General features: G+C 38.0%; 1 protein-coding gene across 1 annotated transcript in view; it reads right to left on the bottom strand.

Moving 5' to 3' along the window:
* The window catches only part of LOC121381788, a 38,187-nt gene extending 33,594 nt beyond the window's left edge, over positions 1-4,593 (bottom strand). The window contains exons 1-2 of the mRNA XM_041511143.1: positions 4,441-4,593; positions 1,076-1,117 (exon numbers count right to left, since the gene is read on the bottom strand). Coding sequence (XP_041367077.1) covers positions 1,076-1,117; positions 4,441-4,593 — 195 coding nt within the window. The remainder of the gene's footprint in view (positions 1-1,075; positions 1,118-4,440) is intronic.
* Between the last annotated feature and the right edge of the window lie 21,066 nt (positions 4,594-25,659).

Here is a 25,659-nt window from a genome sequence, read left to right as displayed (position 1 = left end):
CTTAGCATGTGAATTTATACGGTATCGATATGGTATCTTAGCATGTTAATTTATGTGTTTCTTTCACTGCAAGGTATGCATAAAACATCAGGTACCCTAACAAAATCTTCCATGTTCATAAAACTTCAGCTGTTTTAACAAAATGTTAAGTCATCCAAACACTTTATCTGTTGTATCAAAATGTAAGCTATCATAACCGAAATCAAATTAAATATGACCCAAAATTCAGTAACTTCTGATATTACAAAAAGTCAGCTACCCCAAAAAATATTTCATCTGCTTCAACATAAAACTTCATCTGTCACAAAAGTTTATTGCCATAATAAAAATCCAGTTACTGTAACAAAACAACAGCTACCTCAACATAACTTCAGTTACAGTAATAAAGTTTCAGCTACCTCAACATAACTTCAGTTACAATAATAAAGTTTCAGCTACCCCAACAAAACTTCAGTTGCCGCAAAACAAATCCAGTTTCCCTAATAAAACTAAATTACTCTAACAATACACTCGTTATCCCAACGAATCTCTATTCACCTGCACAAACAAATCCAGTTTCCCTAATAAAACTAAATTACTCTAACAATACACTCGTTATCCCAACGAATATCTATTCACCTGCACAAACAAATCCAGTTTCCCTAATAAAACTAAATTACTCTAACAATACACTCGTTATCCCAACGAATTTCTATTCACCTGCACAAAAATTCAGCTACCCTAATAAAATATCAGTTGTCACAAACGAATTTCTATTCACCTGCACAAAAATTCAGCTACCCTAATAAAACATCAGTTGTCACAAAAAAATATTTAGTTGCCGCAAAAAAACTGCAGTTGCCGTAAAACAACTGCAGTTTCCGCAATAAAACTTCTGTTTACGCAATAAAACTTCAGTTGACACAAAAAAACGTCAGTTACCCTAAAAAAAAAAACCGTCAGCTACCACAGCAAAACTCAAGTTACCCTAACAAAGCATTAGCTACCCCAACAAAACTTCGGCTAGCCTATTAAATCTTCAGTTGCCCCCAACAAAACTTCAGCTACTATAAGATTATTCACTCCATGACCTGACTTGAACCTTGGGCAGAGAAGTCAGGACACTTGACCGCTCGCACTGGGAACAAAGCAAATCAATCTGATTAAGAGGCTGACAACTGGGATTCTTCGTGGTCAGTGCTTCCATTCTTCTGTCCCGTGTTCTCCGACCAGATCAGGCTGGACGTTTTGAAACAGTGTGTATCTTCAGGAAACGGGTAAACAACGGGGGGACGTGTTCTTGTTGACGCTTGGCGCAACGGTCCATTAACGTAAATGCACACACGTTTAAGGTCCTCTGGCCACAATGAAAGGAAGGTATAATTGTTGTAATGGACATATGAAAGGAGTGTGAATGTCAGAGAAACGGGATGGTGAGTTCGTACAATGCCTTATTTTAGTCCGTATTGAATTTAATTATTAGCAGCTAAGCTAGCGACGTCGACGGGTCTGAAGTGAATGAAGTGTAAAAGGTACATGAGATAAACATTGGTACGTGTGACTTATAGAAGAAAAAATGGTTGTGTTTGGAGCTCACGAGAGGGCAAGGGTTATGCGAGGTGTTTGTTAAGCTGTCACGCTGTCACAGTTGTGTCATAATACATGTATATACAACTGTTAAATAGCTTTTCACATTGTAGCTTGACATCCTCGAATGATTTGCCTTGTGAAAAAAGAGCTTTATATTATGTTAGAGAAACGCGCATGTCAAGATCTTACAAGTTCATTTATCGGAAATTACAGTATCACAGTGTGTGTGTGTGTGTGTGTGTCTCTGTGTGTGTGTGTGTGTTGTGTGTGTGTGTGTGTGTGTGTGTGTGTTGTGTGTGTGTGTGTGTGTGTATTTCCTTTAACATGTTTCATTCAATCATCAGAAAGGAACAGTTGCTAAATTTACTTATACAGTGTGTGTATATATAGAGTAAAGTACTCTTATAACGAACTGGAAGGGCTCATGATAATTAGTTCGTTATAGTAATAGTTCGCTGTACACATTTGAAGAAGTTGGTAGTTTTTTTAATTTGCAAAGTCGGCCACTTTGAATTTTTGTCATTAAAAACACCTTACATATCGGCCTGTAGTGCAGTGAAGTGAAAACGTTCTGTCAATACATAGTTCGTTCTATACATGATGTATGTATGTATGTATGTATGTATCTGTGTGTATGTATGTAGGTATGTATGTGTGTGTGTGTGTGTATATATATATATATATATATATATATATATATATATATATACACACACACACACACACACACACACATACATACATACATACATACACATGTATGTATCTGTGTGTATGTATGTATGTATGTATGTATGTGTGTGTATATATATATATATATATACACACACACACACATACATACATACATACATACACACACACACACAGATAGACAGATAGATAGATAGATAGATAGAAAAAGATATATATATTCTGAAATGACACGGGTTCTGCGTTTACTACATGGAAATGCAATAAGCTAACCAAATGAAGAGTTGAGTAAATACAGTGCTATCAACAGACCTCGGATATTCTAGATTGACTGACACGTTTTTGCTATACATATTTATCTTGTAGACTTTATTTCAATCCATGGCTGCCACGTCGTATTGAGTAACTACTCTACACATAATAAACTAAGAACGTAAGCTATTTTATCACTTTTTGTAAACTTGAAACTTTAGATTATAATAATAGGTGTTGAATTTTGTTATTATCAACCACACTACAAAACAAACTTTTGTTTGGTTACATGTGTGTTGTTGTTGTTGTTGATGTTGTTGTTGTTGTTATTATTGATCTTGTTGATATTTGATTGTTAAAAGGTGGGGATTGTTTTTATGGGGTTTTTCTTTGTTGTTCAGAGTTGTATGTCGTTTAATTTGGGAGTTTTGTTTGTTTGTTTTTGGTTTGTTTTGTTTTGTTTGGGTTTTTTTTGTTTGGGTTTTTTTATTTGTTTGTTGGGTTGTTGTTGTTGTGTTGTTGTTGTTGGGGGTTTTTTTTTTTGGGGGGGGGGGGCATTGATGGGGTTGGGGTGTATGAATGTTGGGGCATTTGTGAGGGATTGTTACTAATACTTTGTAATATATAAGATTATTTGCTTCTAACTAATGTTGAATAGTAAATACATAGCATTCGCTTGTTAGTAGTACTGTCTCGGCTATTCTTTAGACAAAATAAGTAATTTTAAGGTACTTTTATAGAGGCGGGACTTAGCCCAGTGGTGTAGTGCACGTCTGATGCGCGGTCGGTCTAGGATCGACACCCGTCAGTGGGCCCATTTGGGTTATTTCTCGTTCCAGCCTGTGCACCACGACTGGTATATCAAAGGTCGTCCGTGGATGGTGAATATAAAAGATCGCTTGCTACTAATGGAAAAATGTAGCGTGTTTCCTCTTTATCACGGTGTCAAAATTACCATATGTTTGACATCCAATAGACGATGATTAATAAATCAATGTGTTCTAGTGGTGTCGTTAAACAAAACAAACTTTAACTTTGTACTATACAGCAAATTGTAAGTAGTGTATTGAATATTACTAGACATTTCAGAATATGAATAAAAGCCAACAGAACAATAACCCACCGGACGAAAGTCCACTGAGCTATTGTCCGGTGAACGATGTCCTACATCGTCCATGCGATTTGTGAGATAGATCATATGCCACAGGACTTGCAAGAGTTGTTCAATGGATTGCCCCAAAATCAGTTTGACAATATTTCTCAAGCCATGAAAACTTTCTGTTATATCTGAAAAATTCAACTTAGTCTTCCATTTTCATTTGGTTAAATTTAAGAGGGGGGTGTTGTAGTATTTATATTATACATTAATTTAAAGGTTTTATGTAGTATAGTTAGCTTCGTATTACCTTTGTCGTCTATGAAAGATCATTGATGGTATGCTTCCTTAAGAAGTGTTTGTCTGATTAACCATGTCAAGCCTGTGGACAACTTTGACCTCAGCCATTAACCATGTCAAGTCTGTGGACAACTTTGACCTCAGACATTAACCATGTCAAGCCTGTGGACAACTTTGACCTCAGCCATTAACCATGTCAAGCCTGTGGACAACTTTGACCTCAGCCATTAACCATGTCAAGTCTGTGGACAACTTTGACCTCAACCATTAACCATTTCAAGCCTGTGAACAATTTTGACCTCAACCATTAACCATTTCAAGCCTGTGGACAATTCTGGACCATACGACCTCGACAGAATTAATAATACATTAAAATAAATAGCTGTGAAAGGGTTAATATAAATACTAGTACCCTTAATGATTTGCTTCACACTATTTGGGTGAATGTTATGGTCATACCTTCAGCCATGTTGCTGCTTTTCAGAGGCATCATTCTGAGGAGATTTAACTGTTTAAAATTGTCGTCTTACCTCGAGGATTTTTCTAATGGCGGCGTTGGGTTCTGTGACGCCAAATTTGCTGTGCTTTGTTTTGTTTCTACGTGATCGTCGCCGAGTGCCCACGAGTGCTGGTTTCGATCTCATTTTAGGCTTAATACGTGGTAATACCAAAGACGCGGGCATCTTTATTTCTTTCTTTCTTTATGTCTAATCTAGAACTTCCTCTAAGGTTCAATATGTGGTAATATCCACAGACGCAAGCATCTTCAACTCTGGTGTATGGACAGTGTATCACAGCACTTTTTCTTCCTCGTCCTTGATATTGAGGATACGATGTACTCTCAAGGTCTTTGGAGATTCCCTATAATGCCCTGAAGTCAGATCGGGTATTTGATGTACTCAAGGTCTTTTGAGATTCCCTATAATGCAGTGAAGTCAGATTGCGGATATGATGTATTCAAGGTCTTTGAAGATTCCCCATAATGCGATGAAGAAAGTCTTTGGAAATTCACCGTAATGCGATGAAGTCAGATTACGGATATGATGTACCCAATGTATTTGGAGATTCCTCTTAACGCAGTGTGTGAAGTTAAACGGAGATGTGCGCCTGTGTCTTGAAAGCGGTACCTGATGCTTACAAGTAATCCTTAGTGTGCCACGGTCTGTAGGTGATATCCTCGCTTTTATCTTCTACCCGGAATCACAACGAATGAAATATCGGGAATAAAACACCTTAGTATTTACTCATGTTTTTGTCAGAAACAACAATACTGTAACAACTCACGATCCTTCATACATCCTGTCAACAGATAAAATGAATGACTGCAACGTTGTTGTCATCGTTGTCTGCACGTTCAATTAGAACTCGACCAGTTTAGGTTTGAATTGTGTGGGCGATGTTTTCGTTGGTGAGCTCCACAGTTGTTCTGTGGAAGACATATTGTAACAGATCACAATGTATCAAACAGCACAGCTTTCTGTCCAGTAAAACTGTTTTGTGTCACTGGAAACAGAAGTGGACTCCGCCTGCTGGTCGTTAAATAAACTGTCAAACTATAGAACTGGTAGTTATTAAGAAGTATTCTAAGATTAATTGCCTCTGTATGCGTACAGTATTCTGTACAAAAACTGACCCATGTAAGTCTACTGTTGACTTTTCCAGTTACTGTATATATTTTTTCTCAGAATATATATTTCATTTCAAGCGTTTTCCATTCTTAGTTTTTCTCAGAATTGTTTGGGTTTTGTTGTTGTTGTTGTTGTTGTTGTTGTTTCTTTTTGTCATTCACATCTCTTTGGATTTTTTTTCCCATTTGCAATTGTATGGGTATACCGTTTCGTTCGTTTACTGTAGAGATTTTTTATTTCTGTAATTGTATGTTTTGTTTTTCTTCACGTGTTACCGCCGATTATTTTGTCTTTACATTTCACGGACTTGTTGGTTTTATTCAAATTGCTCTCAGAATACATTCCTCTTGGGGTGTATATTCCCAGCTTTCTCAGATTTGATCTTTGACGTCACACAAATCCCTTGATGGCTGCTTCAACAGGTGTGTTGCTCTTTTTTTTAATATTTAGAATTTGAAGGAAAAATCCATTTGTGTAGTAATTCCGTATTATATTTCTTGACACATTTCAAAAAATGTTTTACTGAACTCACCTCATCTGTTTCTATATGATCATAAAAAAAGTTTCATCACAGTACACCGTAAAATTTACTTGCTACACACAGTTCACCGTAAAGCTTATTTCCTACACAAATTATAAAAGCAATCACCACAGTTTACCAGTAAATATTTTCAAAATATATATAATAGTATTATCCTTGTGATGATAGTTAAGCATGGCTTAATCGTCTCGAATCTTTCCACATTTAGAACACCACGTATTGCAATCTCATCACTTAAAAGAGTTGTAGCTTTTCTTCAGAATTTAAATAATAAATCCAATGGTGCAATTACTCCCATATAATATTTCTTGATTCTTCTTAATAATTTTCATATAATTTTTACTAAACCTCTCATCAAATGTCCATACGATCATCAAAGCTTATTATAAGACCGCAAAGATATAAATGGTATAAACTTCCACTCATGCATTCACTGTGTTTATAGCTGTAAATTAGAAACCAGTGGGTGTTAAAAACTCTATAGCACTTGATTTGTTATCCTCTTCAAAGTCATTCTAAACCTTCAACGCGTCCCGACAACAGTACACACACCTCTACCCTGCTAAGAGTGGGTACTATTTTTCAATACATAAGTATTCATCTACCGTGTTCACAACGCTTCAGACAACACACCGCTTCTGAAGGTATCATGCGGTTATTGGTAAGAAAACGGGGCGAATTAGCTTCGTTGGTCGTACGTGAAATAATTATTTGTCGACTTTTTTTTTTAATCTCAAAAGAAATGGCATGAAAGTGAGTGTGTCTCTTTATTGCGTTTGAGTTTCCACTCGAGTAAATACTCTGCTTTTGTGGGTATTCGTTTTAGTGAAGCCAATCATCAATTACTACGAGGAACTTCTATCAAGGTCTGTAATCGAAACCCCGGTTTGATCAACTAGTGATAATAGAAGGACTGGGTTTTCACACTATAATGGTTCATATGTGGTTGGTGTCTATTAGTATATACATTGTCGTGTTGAAAGAAGAAAAAAAGGTCTTTCGGGACTCCTATACCTCTCGACATGTTGAAATGATCTAATGTGTAAAATAATTTACTGATATGTTTACTCCAATGATTCACTCACTGAACTCAGAATTTAAAATGAGAATTGCATTGCAAAAAGTAAAACTTATTGATGTGACTTAGTAGTAATGTCGACAGTTAAACAGAAAACTGTAATGACAGACGATTAAAATATTGTGTATTGTTGAAAATAAATTTGATTGAGGTAATACTTGTTTTGTTTTATTTTGTTTTGTTGTTGTTGTGGGGGGGGGGGTGGGGTTGGGGGGATTGTTTGTTTTTGTTTTTAGTTTGTCGTAGGTTGTTTTGTTTTTGTTATGTTTGTGCGTTGTTTTTGTTTGTTTTGTTTTATTAGATTGTTTGTTTTGTTTGGGATTTTTTTTTTTAGTGTGTTGTTGATGCTGTTGTTGTTGTTTTTGTTTTGGGGTTTTCTTGTTGTTGTTGGGGGGGGGGGGGTCAGTTGTTTTGTTTTGTTCTGGGTTTTATTTTTTGTTTTGTAGTTAGGTTTTTTGTAGGGTTTGGTTGGGGGGGGGGGGTGGGTTTGTTTGGGTTTGGTTTTTTGTTTGTGTTTTTGTTTTTGTTGTTTGGGTTTTTTTAGGGGGGTTGTGGGGTTGGGGGTCTTTTTGTCTTAGATAAGAATAGAAGTTTAAATTTAAATTTATAACACAAGTTATTTGAGTCTTATGATAATGGAGATTTTAAAATATTTTTATTTAGAAAGCATTAAGAATGATTTAAGAGATATATAATGCGGGAGGGGATTACTGCACGAAAGGAGGGGATTTCTTTTTATATCGCTTCGTTTCCTCCTATCGTGTTTCTGGTATTACAATCAACTGTACTCACGTAGTACCAAGGACATAATTTCAAAAAAGCAGTTGCCGTTAAAACGTTTTTTTCCATTACCTTGGGGAGTTGCATAGACAGATCAAGTTGGAACGCGTTTGTTGAAATTGTTAGCATAAAGTAAATGGAATATGTCACTGTTATTTCTTCCTCATTCTATATTACCATAAGACTTATTAAATTGATAATGTCAACATTGGTGCATACAGTGGTAGGCAATTATATATACATAGGATACAATAAAAACACCTGGATGAACAATGTTCACTGGCCTGAGTGACCTGTTGGTAGGTATTGGGTTCGCATCCTAGTACTGGTTCCAACCAGAGTGAGTTATAACACACACAAAAAACACAATCTGATTAAAATTAGCTCTACTGGTCTACCAGTAGATCTAACAGCATTGCGTAGACTCCCATGTCCAGGTGACATTTCATCTATAAATAACAATTTAAATATCGACCAATTACACTTCGCCTTTTTATAGCGTTATTTGGGACCATACAAATTCTAAAAATATCGGGCGAGACTATTTATGTAATCGGCGAACTTGTTGGTCTATTGAAGCGGTCAGGCCCTTTTAAGGGCCCTATGGGCAACACCACAACATCATAGAGGTCTAATTAACGAGCTACTCTCGATTCACTAATGTCAAAACCTATATTAGCTCCGGAACTTTCTTTTTGACCGACTGTTCAAAATTGCGCCCAAATTCCTCAATCAAGCTTGCGCACCTTTTCTCTTTTGGCATAATTCTTGCTCCATTCAAAATTCCATAGCACCATTACCCCCCCCCCCCCCCTCCGCCTGCTACCGACCACGGTCGGGCTGCTGATGCTGGTGCCCTCTCCCCCCCCCCCCACCTTTTCTGTCCTTGACGGAGGAGCCGGCCGAGGACGGCTCTTGTGCCCAGGACAGGCGTGCGCTACAACAGCTTGCTCTGAATGTGCACGTAAAGCCCTATGACTTAACCTGACCTTGTTGGTCTATTTCAACATTAAAAACAAGGGGGAAAAGTGCAGTAATAAACTCTGGATTGTATACTAGTATAAACAGATTCTATAGCTATACCGTCACGGGTGTTTTTTTTCGTCTTTTATATTGAAATTAGTTTCCGGCATACTTCGTAATTCACTCGAATCATTTCGTATACCCTCGGCATAATCCCGAATGTTTTCAAATTCTTTTCAAATCACTGGCATGATTTTGCAAGTAAGGTTTTGATTGGTCGATTGAAAGATCAACTGGACATGAGCTCCAACGGGGTGCTGTTAGATCCACAGGTAATAGTAATTAACCAGTGGAGCTAATTTTCATTAGATTGGAGAAAAAAAACATTATCGTAAGTTGGAGATCTTGAGATATTTTCGAATGCATGATATTCCCATATATATTATACATCTAACGTCATGAAAACACAAACTAACATCTCGACACAGTCTTGTCCTTATCTACTAGACGGAAATAGTGTTCTAATTCATTTGTTTATTACTACCATGGAATTTTATATACCCTACTATTCGCAAGTCAAGGGTCCTATTCCCTACTGATACTCCATATCGGTACAGAAAGGAATACTTGTTCAACAACATTTTAAACACGGGGGTGCGGGTCCTGGTTGGAGCTTTTAGGAGTTTGATTAGTTCCGGTCGATGGAGCACTTTGGCGCGCTAAGCTATACTGGCTATCGACAACCAAGTCCCCGTGATTTTAAACTTTGGCTACAAAAATAATTGAAACTGGCGAACCGTTATTTCGATATAATATATACATAGGGGAAGGGTAGGTTCATTTTTTTCCGAATTAAACGAAAATTATTACAACATTTATTCATATTAACATTACTACCTTAAGGTTTCAAACAAATCGTTATGCATTTTTACATGGATTAAAACTAATATTGTGGGTAGAAAGATAGAAATACATGGTAAACAGGTTTCAGGTCAGCTAATTTTTTCCGAATATCTGTCTTTTTTCCCCGAATTTGAGGGTTTTCCCCTGTCTCGTACGCTTATGAATATATACCGAACTCCATTGAAAACGCACCACTCAGTTTTCAGTTGTGGCTATCACATGTGCATACAATTTTGGGATTATTTATTGCTTACCAAAAGGCATCTAGTTATACAAAGTCAGTTAAATGTATTATTTTTTCTCGAATATCTTTTATTTACATCTACCAGTCTGACTGGTGCATTTTCAGTGGAGTTCAGTATATTATGGCTGACAGAGTTAAAGTTTGTTTTGTTTAACGACACCACTAGAGCACATTGATTTATTAATCATCGGCTACTGGATATCAAACACTGTTAATTTTGACATGTAGTCGTAGAAAGAAAACCCGCTACATGTTTTCCATTAGTCGCAAGGAATCCTTTATAGCCAGTCCAACAGACAAGACAACACATACCACGGCCTTTGATATTACCAGCCATGGTGCACTAGCTTGAACGAGATATAGCCCACCGATGTGCCCACCGACGGGGGTCGATCCCAGGCTGACCACGCACCAAGCGAGTGCTTTACCACTAGGTCACGTCCCGTCCCACGCCATGACGTCTACAACTTAGCCACATTCTGCCTCTTTTATTTCACAAGAGTTATTCTAGTACTGAATTCAATCCGAACTTTCGCGAGCGGTCGTACACCATAAACTCGCAACTAATCAGTCGGCACGGCTTAGACCACCCCACAGGTATTATATTACTGTTAATAGTTATTTTAGTACGGCCCTGTGGGTTGGACTCGGTTGCTCATAGCTTTTAATCAGATGACATGACCAGAGCTCCATGGAGGAGAGGAGAATAATATACAGCGCGTATATATACAGACTTACGGCATACGGCACGTACCACCACCTACCAGGTATCTATAATATGTCACAGATTGTGTCAGCTCATTAGAGTTACATACGGCACGTACCGCCACCTACCAGGTATCTATAATATGTCACAGATTCTGTCAGCTCATTAGAGTTACATACGGCACGTACCGCCACCTACCAGGTATCTATAATATGTCACAGATTCTGTCAGCTCATTAGAGTTACATACGGCACGTACCGCCACCTACCAGGTATCTATAATATGTCACAGATTCTGTCAGTTCATTAGAGTTACATACGGCACGTACCACCACCTACCAGGTATCTATAATATGTCACAGATTCTGTCAGCTCATTACAGTTACATACCTACCAGGTATCTATAATATGTCGCAGATTCTGTCAGCTCATTAGAGTTACATACGGCACGTACCGCCACCTACCAGGTATCTATAATATGTCACTGATTCTGTCAGGTCATTAGAGTTACATACGGCTCGTACTACCACCTACCAAGATATCTATAATATATCACAGATTCTGTCAGTTCACTGCCTTAAGCAGGTGAATGAAAAATGAAGGAATCGCAATGCTGATCAAAGATCAAACAATATTAGCATTGTCGCAAAGTCGCAGATCGATATAAGAAGATTAGTAATGCGGAAATAGAACTCTCCTAACAAGGAAACGCAATAATCGCTTACACCACGATTGCTATCCAACATGCAACGCGGTAGTGTTATATTGGCGTGAATTTTCGCGTATGTTCTCACAACAATTGAGATATTTCTGAATTGTTCAGTAATGAACACAAAAAATTGAGATTTCTACATGTAGTCTGATTTAATGAGGTAATTATGTTTCGCATACATAGCCTATATTTATTAAATTGATGTAAATTATTGTAAACAACAACATTTCAATAATGAAATGTTATCTTCAGCGTTTCATTATTGAAACTACAACAATCTGAAAGTCTTGAAAGGTTTCGACTACGTGATGTTATCGTGTTACCGCTATTCATAAGCATCACTGACATTTTGTGCTCTGTCTAATACAGAAATACGACTTGGATATGGTATCAACAAAGGGAACAAATATTTGACTGGAGACGCAGAGGGTTACTGTAATACTGACTGTTTTGGTCAGGTCGGACGTAACGGGGGTTAATAGACCATTCATAAAACATCCGATTGTTCATAGCGCTAAAAAGCATTGAATTATAGGACATCTATAAACATATACATGTACTAAAAATAATGTTTGTTAAGTTTCACTTCTTTTGTGGCAGGGACGGGTAAACAATAACAGTGTCAGACAAAGAGATGAGAGAGAGAGAGAGAGAGAGAGAGAGAGAGAGAGAGAGAGAGAGAGAGAGAGAGAGAGAGAGAGAGAGAGAGAGAGAGGGAGAGAGAAAGAAAGAAAGAAAGGAGAGAGAGATAGAAGGGGAAATAGAGAGACAGAGAGAGACACACACAGAGAGAGAGAGAGAGAGAGAGAGAGAGAGAGAGAGAGAGAGAGAGGATAACGACGGAGAGAGATGTGTCAGGCAGAGAGAGAGAGAGAGAGAGAGAGAGAGAGAGAGAGAGAGAGAGAGAGAGAGAGAAGAGGCGAGAGATACACAGACATACAGGTGGGGATACATGGAGAAAGAGAGAAGGGGGCTGCAGTTGACACACAAAATGCATTGAACCAATAACATTTTAAAGGTGGCCTATTAGTGTTTTAAAAAATCGCTGACGAGTTCAGTTTGACAGCACTTGATAACTCGCAATGTCCGGTGTCCGTGTACGCATTTAGCTTTATGGGTTAGTAACAGTTCGTTGAGTACGCCGACTCGTAAATAAATAGTCGTATAAATCAGCACGTGTAAGTGAATTAACTGTAATAAAAGCTTCAGGAATTGATGGTACAATCAGTCTCGGTTGACACTCGCCCGGGTGGAATACAGGGTATCCAAGACACGGGATCGTTTGAGTAAACGTGAAGCATCACTTGACTCACAATTATGACGTCTTTACTCATTTTAAATACGCTTTTTATTTCCAAATCGGTACACGGTTATCTCTCGTATACAGATCAGTAACCATGCAGTATAAATAATGCAGAATGGTTCAGGGTCGTAACAAAAATAAAATAGCTATGGGGCATAGGTGTTGCTAGGATTTTATATTGGGGAGCCACCCACATTGGGGTGCTATAGCAAGACAATACATGTTTCAAACTGTTTGGACGAATTAAACACTAAACCAGCAGTGTGCTACTGATACACACACACACACACACATACACACACACACACGCACGCACACACACACACGCACGCACACACACACACACACACACACATATATATATTCTTCTAGGGGAACCTGAAATATTACTGTTAATATCAACTATTAGACCGAACATACGTTTTGACCACAGACATCACATAGTAAAGAACGTTCAGGTCTGTTTATTAACACACCGAAACACATTCCATAGTTTGCACGTGCATCACGCAGTTGCCCCGTACACGTGCGTGGGGTGTCATTCTCGATTTTGACAATTTCCAGGAAGGTCGATTAATCACTGTGGAACATTATTTCTGTCAATCGTTTTCATTCTGTTGATCATACAGTTGTTATTGTGAAATTTTTTTAAAATTTATTGTTTGAATTTGCGATTTACTGATGAAAAAATGTCAACTTTCAAATTTCACTTGTGACCCCAATCATCTTTCAAGATATTTGGTGGTCATAAAACCTACTGTAATACTGAACTACCGGTTGTAATGTTTGTCCAATTAATTCACTATTATCATATAACCGTTCCCCACAGCTACTATACCTTACGATTTTGGCAATTGAAAATTCTTATTAGAGTTCCCCTACTTTTTTTGAAGAGTGTATATACAGTCAACGTAGATATCTCGACCTCGGTAAACACGAGTACACAACATATCTCGAGGTCCATTGCCAGTCCCTGCATTTTCCCTATGTAATGTTACCAAATCGAGCACTGTTATCTCGAGCACGCTAACTTCGAGTACCAGGCTTATGTCGAGCACATTTTGGTGTCCCTAGGTACACTTTGTTGGTTTTTTCCTCGAAGTATAACAAAAATTACCTGCTTTGACTATTGCTTTTATTTGCCATTTTTGTTCGTCCCTAAATTCCTCCCAAGTAATAAAGAGCATTGTATACACTGCATTAAACTGGAGCGGGTCCAGGCGTTTATGAATGGGAGATGCCAGTTTGAAGTCGAACTCCTCAGCGCCCCCCCCCCCCCCCCCCCCCGCCCGGATCCGAGCCTGTTACAAACTAATAATATTGTTAGATTAAAAAAATCAATCGACAAAAAAGGAAAGTTGCAATTGTAATTGATAACTGTCCGACGCATCTTTACCTCTAAAAACATTTCGCACTTACAAGCATACACGCACATGTGTACATCACATATATAAGTAAGTGGGTGCCTATGTACCTACCTAAGAATGTCTTCATAGCCGAGATCGTATTGTGGCAAGCCTGTAAGGTGCGGGCGATTCGGTGCCACAGGTTCGAATCCCAGCAACGGCGTGATACTATTTGTGAGGCCATAAAGGGTATAATTATTTCATGCGCCAGTGTGTCAATATCTATGTGCATGTATATAACAGTGAAACCCGACAAACATGCAATATATAGATATATTCACACATCATGCTTGCTGGTTTTCGTACATTACTCACACAGGTACCAGTTATTATTGGTTTATGTGTAGTAAATGGGTGAATTTTTAAAATGCAATTAATGCAGAATGATTCAATTTGTATTAAAGAGTGGTGGGTATATATTTTTAAGTGCGCCCTCTTTTTGCGTCATTAATTATTGAATAACCCTAACGTGAACTTATGAAATAATTTTGAAATGATATAACTTGTTCAAACACTCTTGCACTTACTTTACTGACTTTTAAAAGACTAAAAACTTTTAGTTGTGAAGTGCGTGACATGTGATACGCCAATTGCAATTGCGCGTCTTGCGTAACAAAGTGAGTAACAGAGATACGTGGGATTAGAGATATCTTTCTATGACACTTGGGATAATCTTAAGCCGATTTAAGGTGTTAATATATCATGGACATTATGCTCACGCGACAATGCGTGTAACAAGCATTCTGGCATGAGTAAAATGTGCATGCATTGTATTGGTCATTTTGAATTAGGTCTGTATATATTCTGCGAAGAGATTCCGTTGTGATCTTGTCACTGTTAAGTACCCAGTGTACAATAATGCCTCATATGTCTGGGTGTATCATTATAAAGTTTCAAGTTTCAAGTGTAGGTAAGAAAGGAAATATTTGTTTAATGACACCACAGCACATTTTAAAACTATTATGTGCCAAACATAAAACGACTATTTTTATAGTTAGTCTAGAATAAGAAAGAAAACTCGCTTAAGTCACATAGGTTACACCTGCCGAAAAGCAGCATGGAATATACATATAAATGCACTTCTTTATAGACAGGACAGCATATTTCAATGTATTTAATGTACCAGTAAGTCTATTTTAAAAAAAACGTTCCGCGATTGGAAGTCCAATATATTTTGAACTAAAAGATATATAATTATAAAACTTTCTATACAAATTATTTTAATTACTTATACATCCATATACAAATAATTTAGAAGACTGGCTTTTATACTGTTGTCATGGTGAAAACATAACATAAGACATGGAGTGGCGGCAGCGGGTTTCCTCACTCATTATCTGTGTAGTCCTTAACCATATTTGTTATGTCCGACGCCAAATAACCGAAATAAAAATATGTTGAGTTAAAATAAAATAAATTAAAACTTCCTTTTTTAAGAGAAAAAAAAATAATCTGAAATATATAATCTGAAATATATAATCTGAATGACTAAACCAATGGGGTTTTTTATGGATGGATGGATGATGGATGGATGGATGGATGGATGGATGGATGGATGGAAGGATGAATGGATGGATGGATGGATGGATGGATGGGTGGCTGGCTGGATGGATGGATGGATGGTGGGTGGGTGGACGGATGGATGGATGGAGGATGGATGGATGGATGGATGGGTGGGTGGGTGGATGGATGGATGGATGGATGGATGATGGATGGGTGGGTGGGTGGACGGATGATGGATGGATGGAGGATGGATGGATGGATGGATGGATGGATGGAGGATAGTGGATGGATGGGTGGGTGGATGGATGGATGGGTGGATGGATGGATGGAGGATGGATGGATGGGTGGATGGGTTGATGGATGGATGGATGGATGATGGGTGGGTGGGTGGAGGATGGATGGATGGATGGATGGATGGATGGAGGATGGATGGATGGATGAAGGATGGGTGGATGGGTTGATGGATGGATGGATGGATGATGGGTGGGTGGGTGGAGGATGGATGTATGGATGGATGGAGGATGGATGGATGGATGGAGGATGGGTGGATGGGTTGATGGATGGATGATGGGTGGGTGGGTGGGTGGGGTGGATGGATGGATGGATGGGTGGGTGGGTGGGTGGGTGGGTGGGTGGATGGATGGATAGATGGATGGTGGATGGATGGATGGATGGATGGATGGAGGATGGATGGATGGATGGATGGATGGATGGAGGATGGATGGATGGATGGAGGATGGGTGGATGGGTTGATGGATGGATGGATGGATGGATGATGGGTGGGTGGGTGGGTGGATGGATGATGGGTGGGTGGGTGGGTGGGTGGGTGGGTGGATGGAGGATGGATGGATGGATGGATGGAGGATGGATGGATGGATGGATGGGTGGGTGGGTAGGTGGATGGGGGTTTATGGCTGGATGAAGTAATGGAGTTATGGATGGATGGATGGATGGATGGATAGATGGATCAACATATGCTAGCTCTTGTAACCGTAGTGACAGTACAATGAATTAATGGTATCTCGTATATATTGTACACACACTATTTAAAAATCTATTTGTTGTGATTTAACCCGTTATTAATTTCATTGTCACGTGCTATTTTTGGTGCGACGCTCCCGGTGTCGTGTACAATAGCTCCCCATAAAAGACTACATTTACAGAAACACATAAATATTGATTATAACGACCGGTAACGTGTGTTTCACGACCGCTGGCTACCGTGAAAGGTTTGTTCACTAAGATGTTTGCCATTGATAATACTTTCCATTTGCATACCGGCTACCATCAAAGGTGTATTTCATTGACATGTTCAACAGTGATAATCTTGTCAGCATTATGATTTGTGACATGATAGCCAAAGTACTAAAACAGCGAACTAAAAACTTGAACTGAAAAAAGGTGGATACAGATTCCAGTAGGCAAAAATCGCATTCATATCGTTGTTCGTTGGTTACATGGGTAAATACTAAATAGTTATTATATTCAATTAATATAGAAAAGAAATGAGCTATTCATATTATGCATAGGTTAATATGTTGTTAAGACATGTCAGAACAACTATAATGTGTCATGTATTGTATTAAACTGTCCTAACTAGTCGATTGACGTCACAGTGCGTATTGCAGAAATATATCGGGGTAGGGCTATCTTTCTGCTGTCACTTCTACGACTGTATTTGCTAGACTGAGCGCTCTTACAACTCGATTCTCGTCATATAACCCATTAGTTGTTACTCTCAGCGCACCCGTCTAAGTTGCGAGTGAAGGCAAAATTACAACACAGCCGTTGAACTGGCCAGCTTCGTGATAACACTATTATAATTTTACATCATTTGTATATTTTATTTAGTTAGTTATTTATTTAGTTACTTATTTATTTATTAAATACATTTATTTATTTATTTATTTATTTTAAAATCAACGCGCGTTATTTTGTTATTTCTTTGTCAGGTATTACTTAAAATTAGATAGTCGACTTAAAAAGAAATAATGTCATCAAGTCAAAGATCAAGGTCAAGGGTGAAGGAATGTAAAAATCATTATGTCTTGTTTGTTAAATATAAAGCACAGCCAGAATTCTTTTCTTTCTTTTTTTCTTTCTTTCTTTTCTTTCTTTCTTCAAACTAAATTACCATGGCAAATCTGTAGAAGACAAAATTGCTGAAATAGCGTACAGAGTGCGAACATCTAATGCCTGAACTTAGTCTATAATATTATATACAGTAATTCCAAGATCATTTGTTATCAGTTACTCTAAAAAAAAAAAATATATATATATGTGTGTGTGTGTGTGTGTGTGTGTGTGTGTGTGTGTCTGTGTGTGTGTGTATGTATGGATGTATGAATATTTATATATTGTATGTATGTCGAGGTTGACTGTTACATACATAGATATTAACGCACTGGCACAGGGGATAATTAAATCCTTTCTGGCCTCACAAATTGTCCCGTTCCGTTGCTGGGACTCGAACCTATGGCACCGAATCGCCTGCAACTTTGCAGACTTGCCACGATACCTTTTGAGCCATTGAGGCATACATAAAAAGGATGCTCTTTAACTCAACTATATGCATGGGGTCTACAAGTTACGTAGACCTGGCACTGGCTAGTATGTATTAATGTATGAATATCTATATATTGTATGTATGTCGAGGTTGACTTGTTACGTACATAGATATTAACGCACTGGCGCAGGGGATGTATGTATGTATGTATGTATGAATATCTATATATTGTATGTATGTCGAGGTTGACTTGTTACATACATAGATATTAACGCACTGGCGCTGGGGATGTATGTATTGATGTATGAATATCTATATATTGTATGTATGTCGAGGTTGACTTGTTACATACATAGATATCAATGCACTGGCGCAGGGGATGGATGTATGTATGTAGGTAGGTAGGTAGGTATGTAGGTATGTAGCTAGGTATGTAGCCAGGTAGGTAGGTACGATTCATTATAATGATTTACATACGGTTTTATAAATTTTAATTTTCTGAATCAAATGTGGATAAAAAGTTACATAATTAAAAATAATTTAACATCAACTGATAACGCAAACAGGTTTTTTTCAAAAATATCAAACGATAATTAATTAAGAATTGAACGATCTATATACTTAAATGGAAGATTTCTTGTAAAGCCGTTAGAGTATGAATTTTGAACTAATTAACATAAGGCAGAGCGTCAAATTATTTAGAAGATTTATAAATTACTATATTAAAATTGCAGTCTTCACGGTTAAATTTAAATTTAGTATATTATATCACCATATAGTCTTGTTTGTAACATTATTTTAAAGCAATACAATTATCTGCATTATATAAATCTCAAAGAAAATGAATGACGTTGCGCAACCTGTGCCTAGCACAAGTCTGATATATATGGTGGAGCGATTACGCTTTTTGGACGGTCCGACAAAATGAATAATTCCCCATTCCAGTCGGTACTCCTAGACGGACATATTAAAAGCCAAGGTATGTTCTGTCCTGTTTGTTGAAAAGGGTTTATGTCATGGTAATTTGTTTCTTCCCTAACGCATTCCCAAGTCGTGTTGAGGTCTCATTAATTTCACGTGTCACTGAAAAAAGGGAGATAATTCTATTTTAGAAGGATGAGAGTGTTTTCGTCTAATTCAAAGTCAGTGTCATAAACAGGATAAACAGACAATGTAAAATCGAATAGGATCTAAAAATCTATTAACGTCTGGAAAATCTTCTCTTTTTTTAATGAAATAAAACAACATACAATATTTGTTTATGATACAAAAGTAGAAAACAAAGATGCTTTGCTATTTGACATTTTAAACTAAGACTACATGGAGCCTAGGTAGTGAGAGAAGAAACACGTTATCACCACAAAGACTACTGAATAACAGACTGTTATTAATACTAATAATTAACTAATAATTACATAAACTTGCACAGACAGAACATCTGTTCAAACATGTCACGTCATAGGGAAATGGTTGAAACAGAACATCTGTTCAAACATATCACGTCATAGGGAAATGGTTGAAACAGGACATCTGTTCAAACATGTCACGTCATAGGGAAATGGTTGAAACAGAACATCTGTTCAAACATGTCACGTCATAGGGAAATGGTTGAAACAGAACATCTGTTCAAACATGTCACGTCATAGGGAAATTGTTGAAATAGGACACAAACTCAATGGGACCATCGAGCGGGATTGTTCTTACTACCCATCGTACCTTAAGTAAGCTCTCTATCACTCAACTCATTTATTCCATTTCGACAATGGCTAATATTAGTGTTTTGGCAACCTTTGTGCTGTCATTTAATTACCTTTCTTTTTATCTTTACCTTCATTATTACAATAATTAAAATATAAACAAACAAAATATGAAAAACCCCTCCGAACACAAAACAAACAAATCAAAATCGGCTTCATTTTTATTAATTGTTTTGCTTAGATTTGTTCGTTCGTTTGTTCGTTCGTTCGTTCGTTCGTTTCTCAATGTGTTTAATATATATTTTTGTTTAATTGTACGTCAACAAGTATTCTGATTTTTTGTGTGTGTGTGTGTGGGGGGGGGGGGGGGGTTGTTTACTATGTTAACTTATACTCATCTTTTTTAATGTTGTTAATTGTTAATATAATTACAATTGTTAATAATTACATTATTATGATTATTGATAAATATTAATAATTATATACAAAAATAGCTCTTCACAAACCTGAAGGTACTAATAAATAATGGTCGTGAAGCTAAGAACGGCACTTACAACGGTTCATTAAACAAGAAAGGCGTTAAAAACAGTGACTATGACAAACAGCAGCGAAATAACGACGATACGTTTAATACCAGTGTATGCGGCGAATGATAACAGCAACAGCGCTCCTTTGAACTGTATAGCCAATAACAACCGAGAGAACAAATATTAATTTTAATACATACTGGTATTGACGTGGAGACATCACTGGAAACTTAGGGCGAATCAGTTACAGGGGCTGTTCAGTGTGTGCCATTTGGGGAGGTGGTCTAGTTGTATTAGGATTTTACTTAACTATTCATTCATCCGTCCGTCCGTATGTCTGCCAGTCCTTTTGATCATGCTATTCCATTCGATTTAATTTAATTTAGCAATATAAACTGACTTTCGGTACAAACGGCGCGGGACGGACAGTTAGACAACATGTGTTATAACCCATATGGTTAAAAATATCTTGGTACATATCAAAATGATATGCCCCACTGGAACGCCAAATGAGACGTAATACTTCGACGTCAGATTGGCGCACCAAACGAGTTGAGCGATATAAATTAAGATTGATTATGGGTAATAAATATGATAATAAACTCGCTACCATTTTAAATGATGTTTATGTCGCTCGTAAAATATTTTTCATTGTCACTCGCTAAAGCTCGTCGCAATTGAAAATTATTTCACTCGGGACATAAACATGATACGAAATGGAAGCTATTTTAATATTCTATAATTATTCCAGTATTGGGAACATTATTTATCTGTTACAATTCTACAGCAGAGCATCTAGGAGTGCGTACATAACTCCATGGGACAAAGTGTGCAACCCCCCACACACCATTTTTTTTTTTTTAATAATAATAATAATAATAATAATAAATTCCCGCAGCTGAAACAACAACAAACGATTTTTTAAAATCAAACAATCGAAAAACGTATGTGCCCATTAATTTTGGGTATTGAAGATCCAATTTTCTCCTAAATTAATACACCTCAAAATAAGCTTGCATGAGTAATATTCACAGCTAATTCCTGTTATGATTAGGTTTAACGACACCACTAGAGCACACTGATTTATTAATTATAGGCTGTTGGATGTCAAACATTTGGTAATTTTGATATAATATTATAGTTAAACAAAACAAAATTTAACTGTCATGGGGTACTGGTTGGAATGGGAGAAAAACCGAGCCGACTGGCGGCGATCGATCCTGCGACCTTTTGCACCTTTGGCAAGCGCTCTACCACTAAGCCACATCCGGCATAAAAAGACCACCCCTAAAATGTTCCCAAGATTCGCTCGACATAACAAATAGGTATCGTCGTCACTTCCGGGATCGCTTTTAAAGCGCCGTCGTTGAGCAGTAAAGCTAATCGTCAACATATGGGTAACACACTCATCAACACCAGGTTGCTATGAGAAGAAAAAACTATTACTTACACCTGATGAGAGAAATATCACATATCCGGGTCTTTGATCGACACGTGTCGCGGAGTATGGAATGTCAATCGATTGATACAGAAATAGCGCTCCTTCTGTATACACGGTATAAACAGGACGTGTTTTAGGTAGAGGTAGAGGTGGGTCCACGGAGATGGACACAGGAGGGTAGGATACTAGGATTGGAAAGGGAGAGATAAACGGACCAACGAACGGAAGACCGTGTATTATTACTCACAGTTCCGAAAACTAGAATCCCAAAAGTTGATTATATACTGTTAATGGAGGGAAAAAACAGAAAGATAAAATAAAAATGAATGAAAGAAAGATAGAAGAAAGACAGAAAATGTAAAGAAAATAAGGAAAAAATAACGGAAATGGAGACTTAATACATTTAATATAAGCATTAGCACGATAGTAATAATAATAATAATATATTTTACGACAGCTGTGAAATATTACCATAAGATATACACATCGTCAGCCTTTTAGCATATCTCGTTTTTAAAGCTTTTGAGACCAGTGGACAGAGCTGACGTTTATACCAACAGAAATTATTTCTTTAAAAATTATTTGAACTAGAATAAGAAGAACAATACTGTTATTGTTTTTTGTTTTGATAATCTTTAAATAATTAATTTCTGTTCCTATAAAAATCAAGTGGGTTTTTTTTTTATCCCCATTGGTGTCAAAAGCTATAAAGATGAGTTAGACAATTATGCAGATGAGTTAGACAATTATGCTTAAGGCTGACTACATAAACGTGTTTCCAAGCGAGTCTCTCTGTACATACCTGATTGCCACCGATCGGTTCCTTAATTGGAATATAACCAACTATCCTTGATCGGGATCGATCTTTAATAAAATCGGGAAAAGTGTCCATTTCCATAGCGTTGGTTTCACAGAATGGTCCCTTTTCTTAAACAAATTTGCACCTGATGGCCACTAGTTGAAACTTGAAGTAATTACATTAAACAAAAACATGTTGTTTCGTAATCGCTTCTCCTTATTGTTTGGTGTTACGGTGTGGATGAATAAACACTACTGTGTCCTTGAAATTCCCAACCGGGTGACCACTATAAATTGTCGCAACCAACTTAATACATATGAAACAAAACGTGATGACTGAGATCTGCTCCGTCGTTGCTGCGACAAACAATTCAGAAGAAGAAAAAAGCCAATGGAAGACATGCAGACAACTCTTGTCAAACGTCAAATGGTTACTGGTATAATTTGTGCATGCAATTTATCCTCTTTAGTGTCATACTCCTGTCACTGGTTTCTCGCAGTGGTCGCAAACGAGCGGTACGTGTTATAAATTAGAAATCAGAAATAGATATGTTATTGCCATCGACAAAAGGTGTATCTGTGTTGTTAGCGGCTTTTTGCGCGACGCGGGAAGCTTACAATGGCGCGAGCATTACCGCGGCAAAAATGCTAGACCATACAACGTTGTTTCTGAATGAAGTAGTTTTGTATTTTATGACCTCCTGGATTCTGTGTACATATGTATTCACGTTACCTATATAGCGTACGGCGTCTGAGCAAAACTGTTGTTGGAATTCTAAACACTTCGAATGGCAGACTACATTTGAGAAATGTCCGCAATTATATTTCGGTTCATGTTAAGTTATGAACGGAAAAAACAATGTGCAACCCCGCGTGATTTCATAGCACTACATTCTTCCACGTTCCATGTTTACTTTTGTTAGACAGGTGACAAAAGAAGACAATGTTTGTTTAGCAAAAAATTGCACATAATTTAAACCGTTATCAGGTTTCGTCGAAAGAATGTAAGTGGTGTCTTTGGTTGGGTTGGGATTTTTTGTTTATTTGGGGGGTTTGGAGGCTCATTTTTTTTGGTTGAAGTTATTTTTTATGTTGTTGGGTTTTTTTAATTATTATTGTTGGGTATATTTGTGAGAGGTTGTTTTTGGTTGTTGTTTATTTCTTTCAGGGGGTTGCTGGTTGAGTCCTTTTTTTCGGGTGTTTGGGGCTGTTTAATTTGTAATTTTTGGGGGAATGGGGTGTTTGGTATAATTGTGTTACGTGTTTGTCTAGTCCAAAACTGTTCCAATATATCGATGTCAGTTAGCCTACTGTATCTCACAGTGGTGCGGCGAGACGTAGCAATATATCGATGTCAGTTAGCCTACTGTATCTCACAGTGGTGCGGCGAGACGTAGCAATATATCGATGTCAGTTAGCCTACTGTATCTCACAGTGGTGCGGCGAGACGTAGCAATATATCGATGTCAGTTAGCCTACTGTATCTCACAGTGGTGCGGCGAGACGTAGCAATATATCGACGTCAGTTAGCCTACTGTATCTCACAGTGGTGCGGCGAGACGTAGCAATATATCGACGTCAGTTAGCCTACTGTATCTCACAGTGGTGCGGCGAGACGTAGCCTAGTGGTAAGGCGCTCGCTTGATGCGCGGTCGGTTTGGGATCGATCCCCGTCGGTTGGCTCATTGGGCTGTTTCTTGTTCCAGCTAGTGCACCACGACTGGTACATCAAACGCCGTGGTATGTGCTATCCTGTCTATGGGATGGTGCATATAAAATATCCCTTGCTGCTAGTCGAAATGAGTAACCCATGAAATGGCGACAGTGGGTTTCCTCCCTCAATATCTGTGTGGTCCTTCACCATATGTCCGACGCCATATAACCGTAAAACTGGAGATTTGTGGTTGCAGCGTTAGTATGAGAGTTGGCCCTGCCTTTATAACATGATCTAACCTAACATTCAAATGATTGCTGAGCTGAACAAAAAAGAAAACAACCAACAAAAAGAAAAATACTTGAAAGAAAACGGGCATTCTTTATTGATGGATGTATATTCGTCACCGATACATTATCGATTGGCTGAAATAGCCCCGTGCTCCTAGAAGTCGGATCTTATACGTAAAATGCACGGAAGAAAGACATGTTTTATTTAACGACGGACTCAACACATTTTAATTACGGTTATATGGCGTCAGTCATATGGTTACGGACCACACAGATATTGAGAGAGGAAACCCGCTGTCGCCACTTCATTGGCTACTCTTTCCGATTAGCAGCAAGGGATGTTTTGTATGTACCATCCCACAGACAGGATAACACATACCACGGCTTTTGACATACCAGTCGTGGTGCACTGGCTGTGACGAGAAATAGCCCACTGGGCCCACGAACGGGGATCGATCCCAGACCGACCGCGCATCGAGCGAGCGCTGTACCACTGAGCTACGTCCACCCTAGATTCGGTTGATATTTTCCATATTATGAAATATTCGTGACGAATCCTATATTGTGTGCAATCCATGCTTCTCTCTCTCTCTCTCTCTCTCTCTCTCTCTCTCTCTCTCTCTCTCTCTGTGTGTGTCTCTCTCTCTGTGTGTCTCTCTCTCTGTCTGTCTCTGTGTGTGTATGTGTGTGTGTGTCTCTCTCTGTGTGTGTCTCTCTCTCTCTGTCTGTCTCTCTCTCTCTCTCTGTCTGTCTCTCTCTCTCTGTCTGTCTCTGTGTGTGTGTGTGTGTGTGTGTGTGTGTGTGTGTGTGTGTGTGTGTGTGTGCGTGCGTGAGTGTGTGTCGGGATATATAATTTTGTTTAATTGAAAATAAGTTCATTTATTCTGCAACCACTGTTTCTATTGCCCAGTTATGATAACCGATTAAAACAAAGTCATAAACGTAGTTTAGCAGACTGTGCATAGCTACATTACAAAATCGCTCATTTGACCTCTACAATGTAGCTGGAATAACAGCAATAATAACTTAATTTTTATGGACTGCAGGATATAAATAATAACTAGTTAATG

Source organism: Gigantopelta aegis, chromosome 9 (assembly GCF_016097555.1).
Source record: "Gigantopelta aegis isolate Gae_Host chromosome 9, Gae_host_genome, whole genome shotgun sequence".
Taxonomy (NCBI): domain Eukaryota; kingdom Metazoa; phylum Mollusca; class Gastropoda; order Neomphalida; family Peltospiridae; genus Gigantopelta; species Gigantopelta aegis.
Note: the sequence above shows the minus strand (reverse complement) of the source record. Positions and strands in the feature narration are given on the sequence as shown.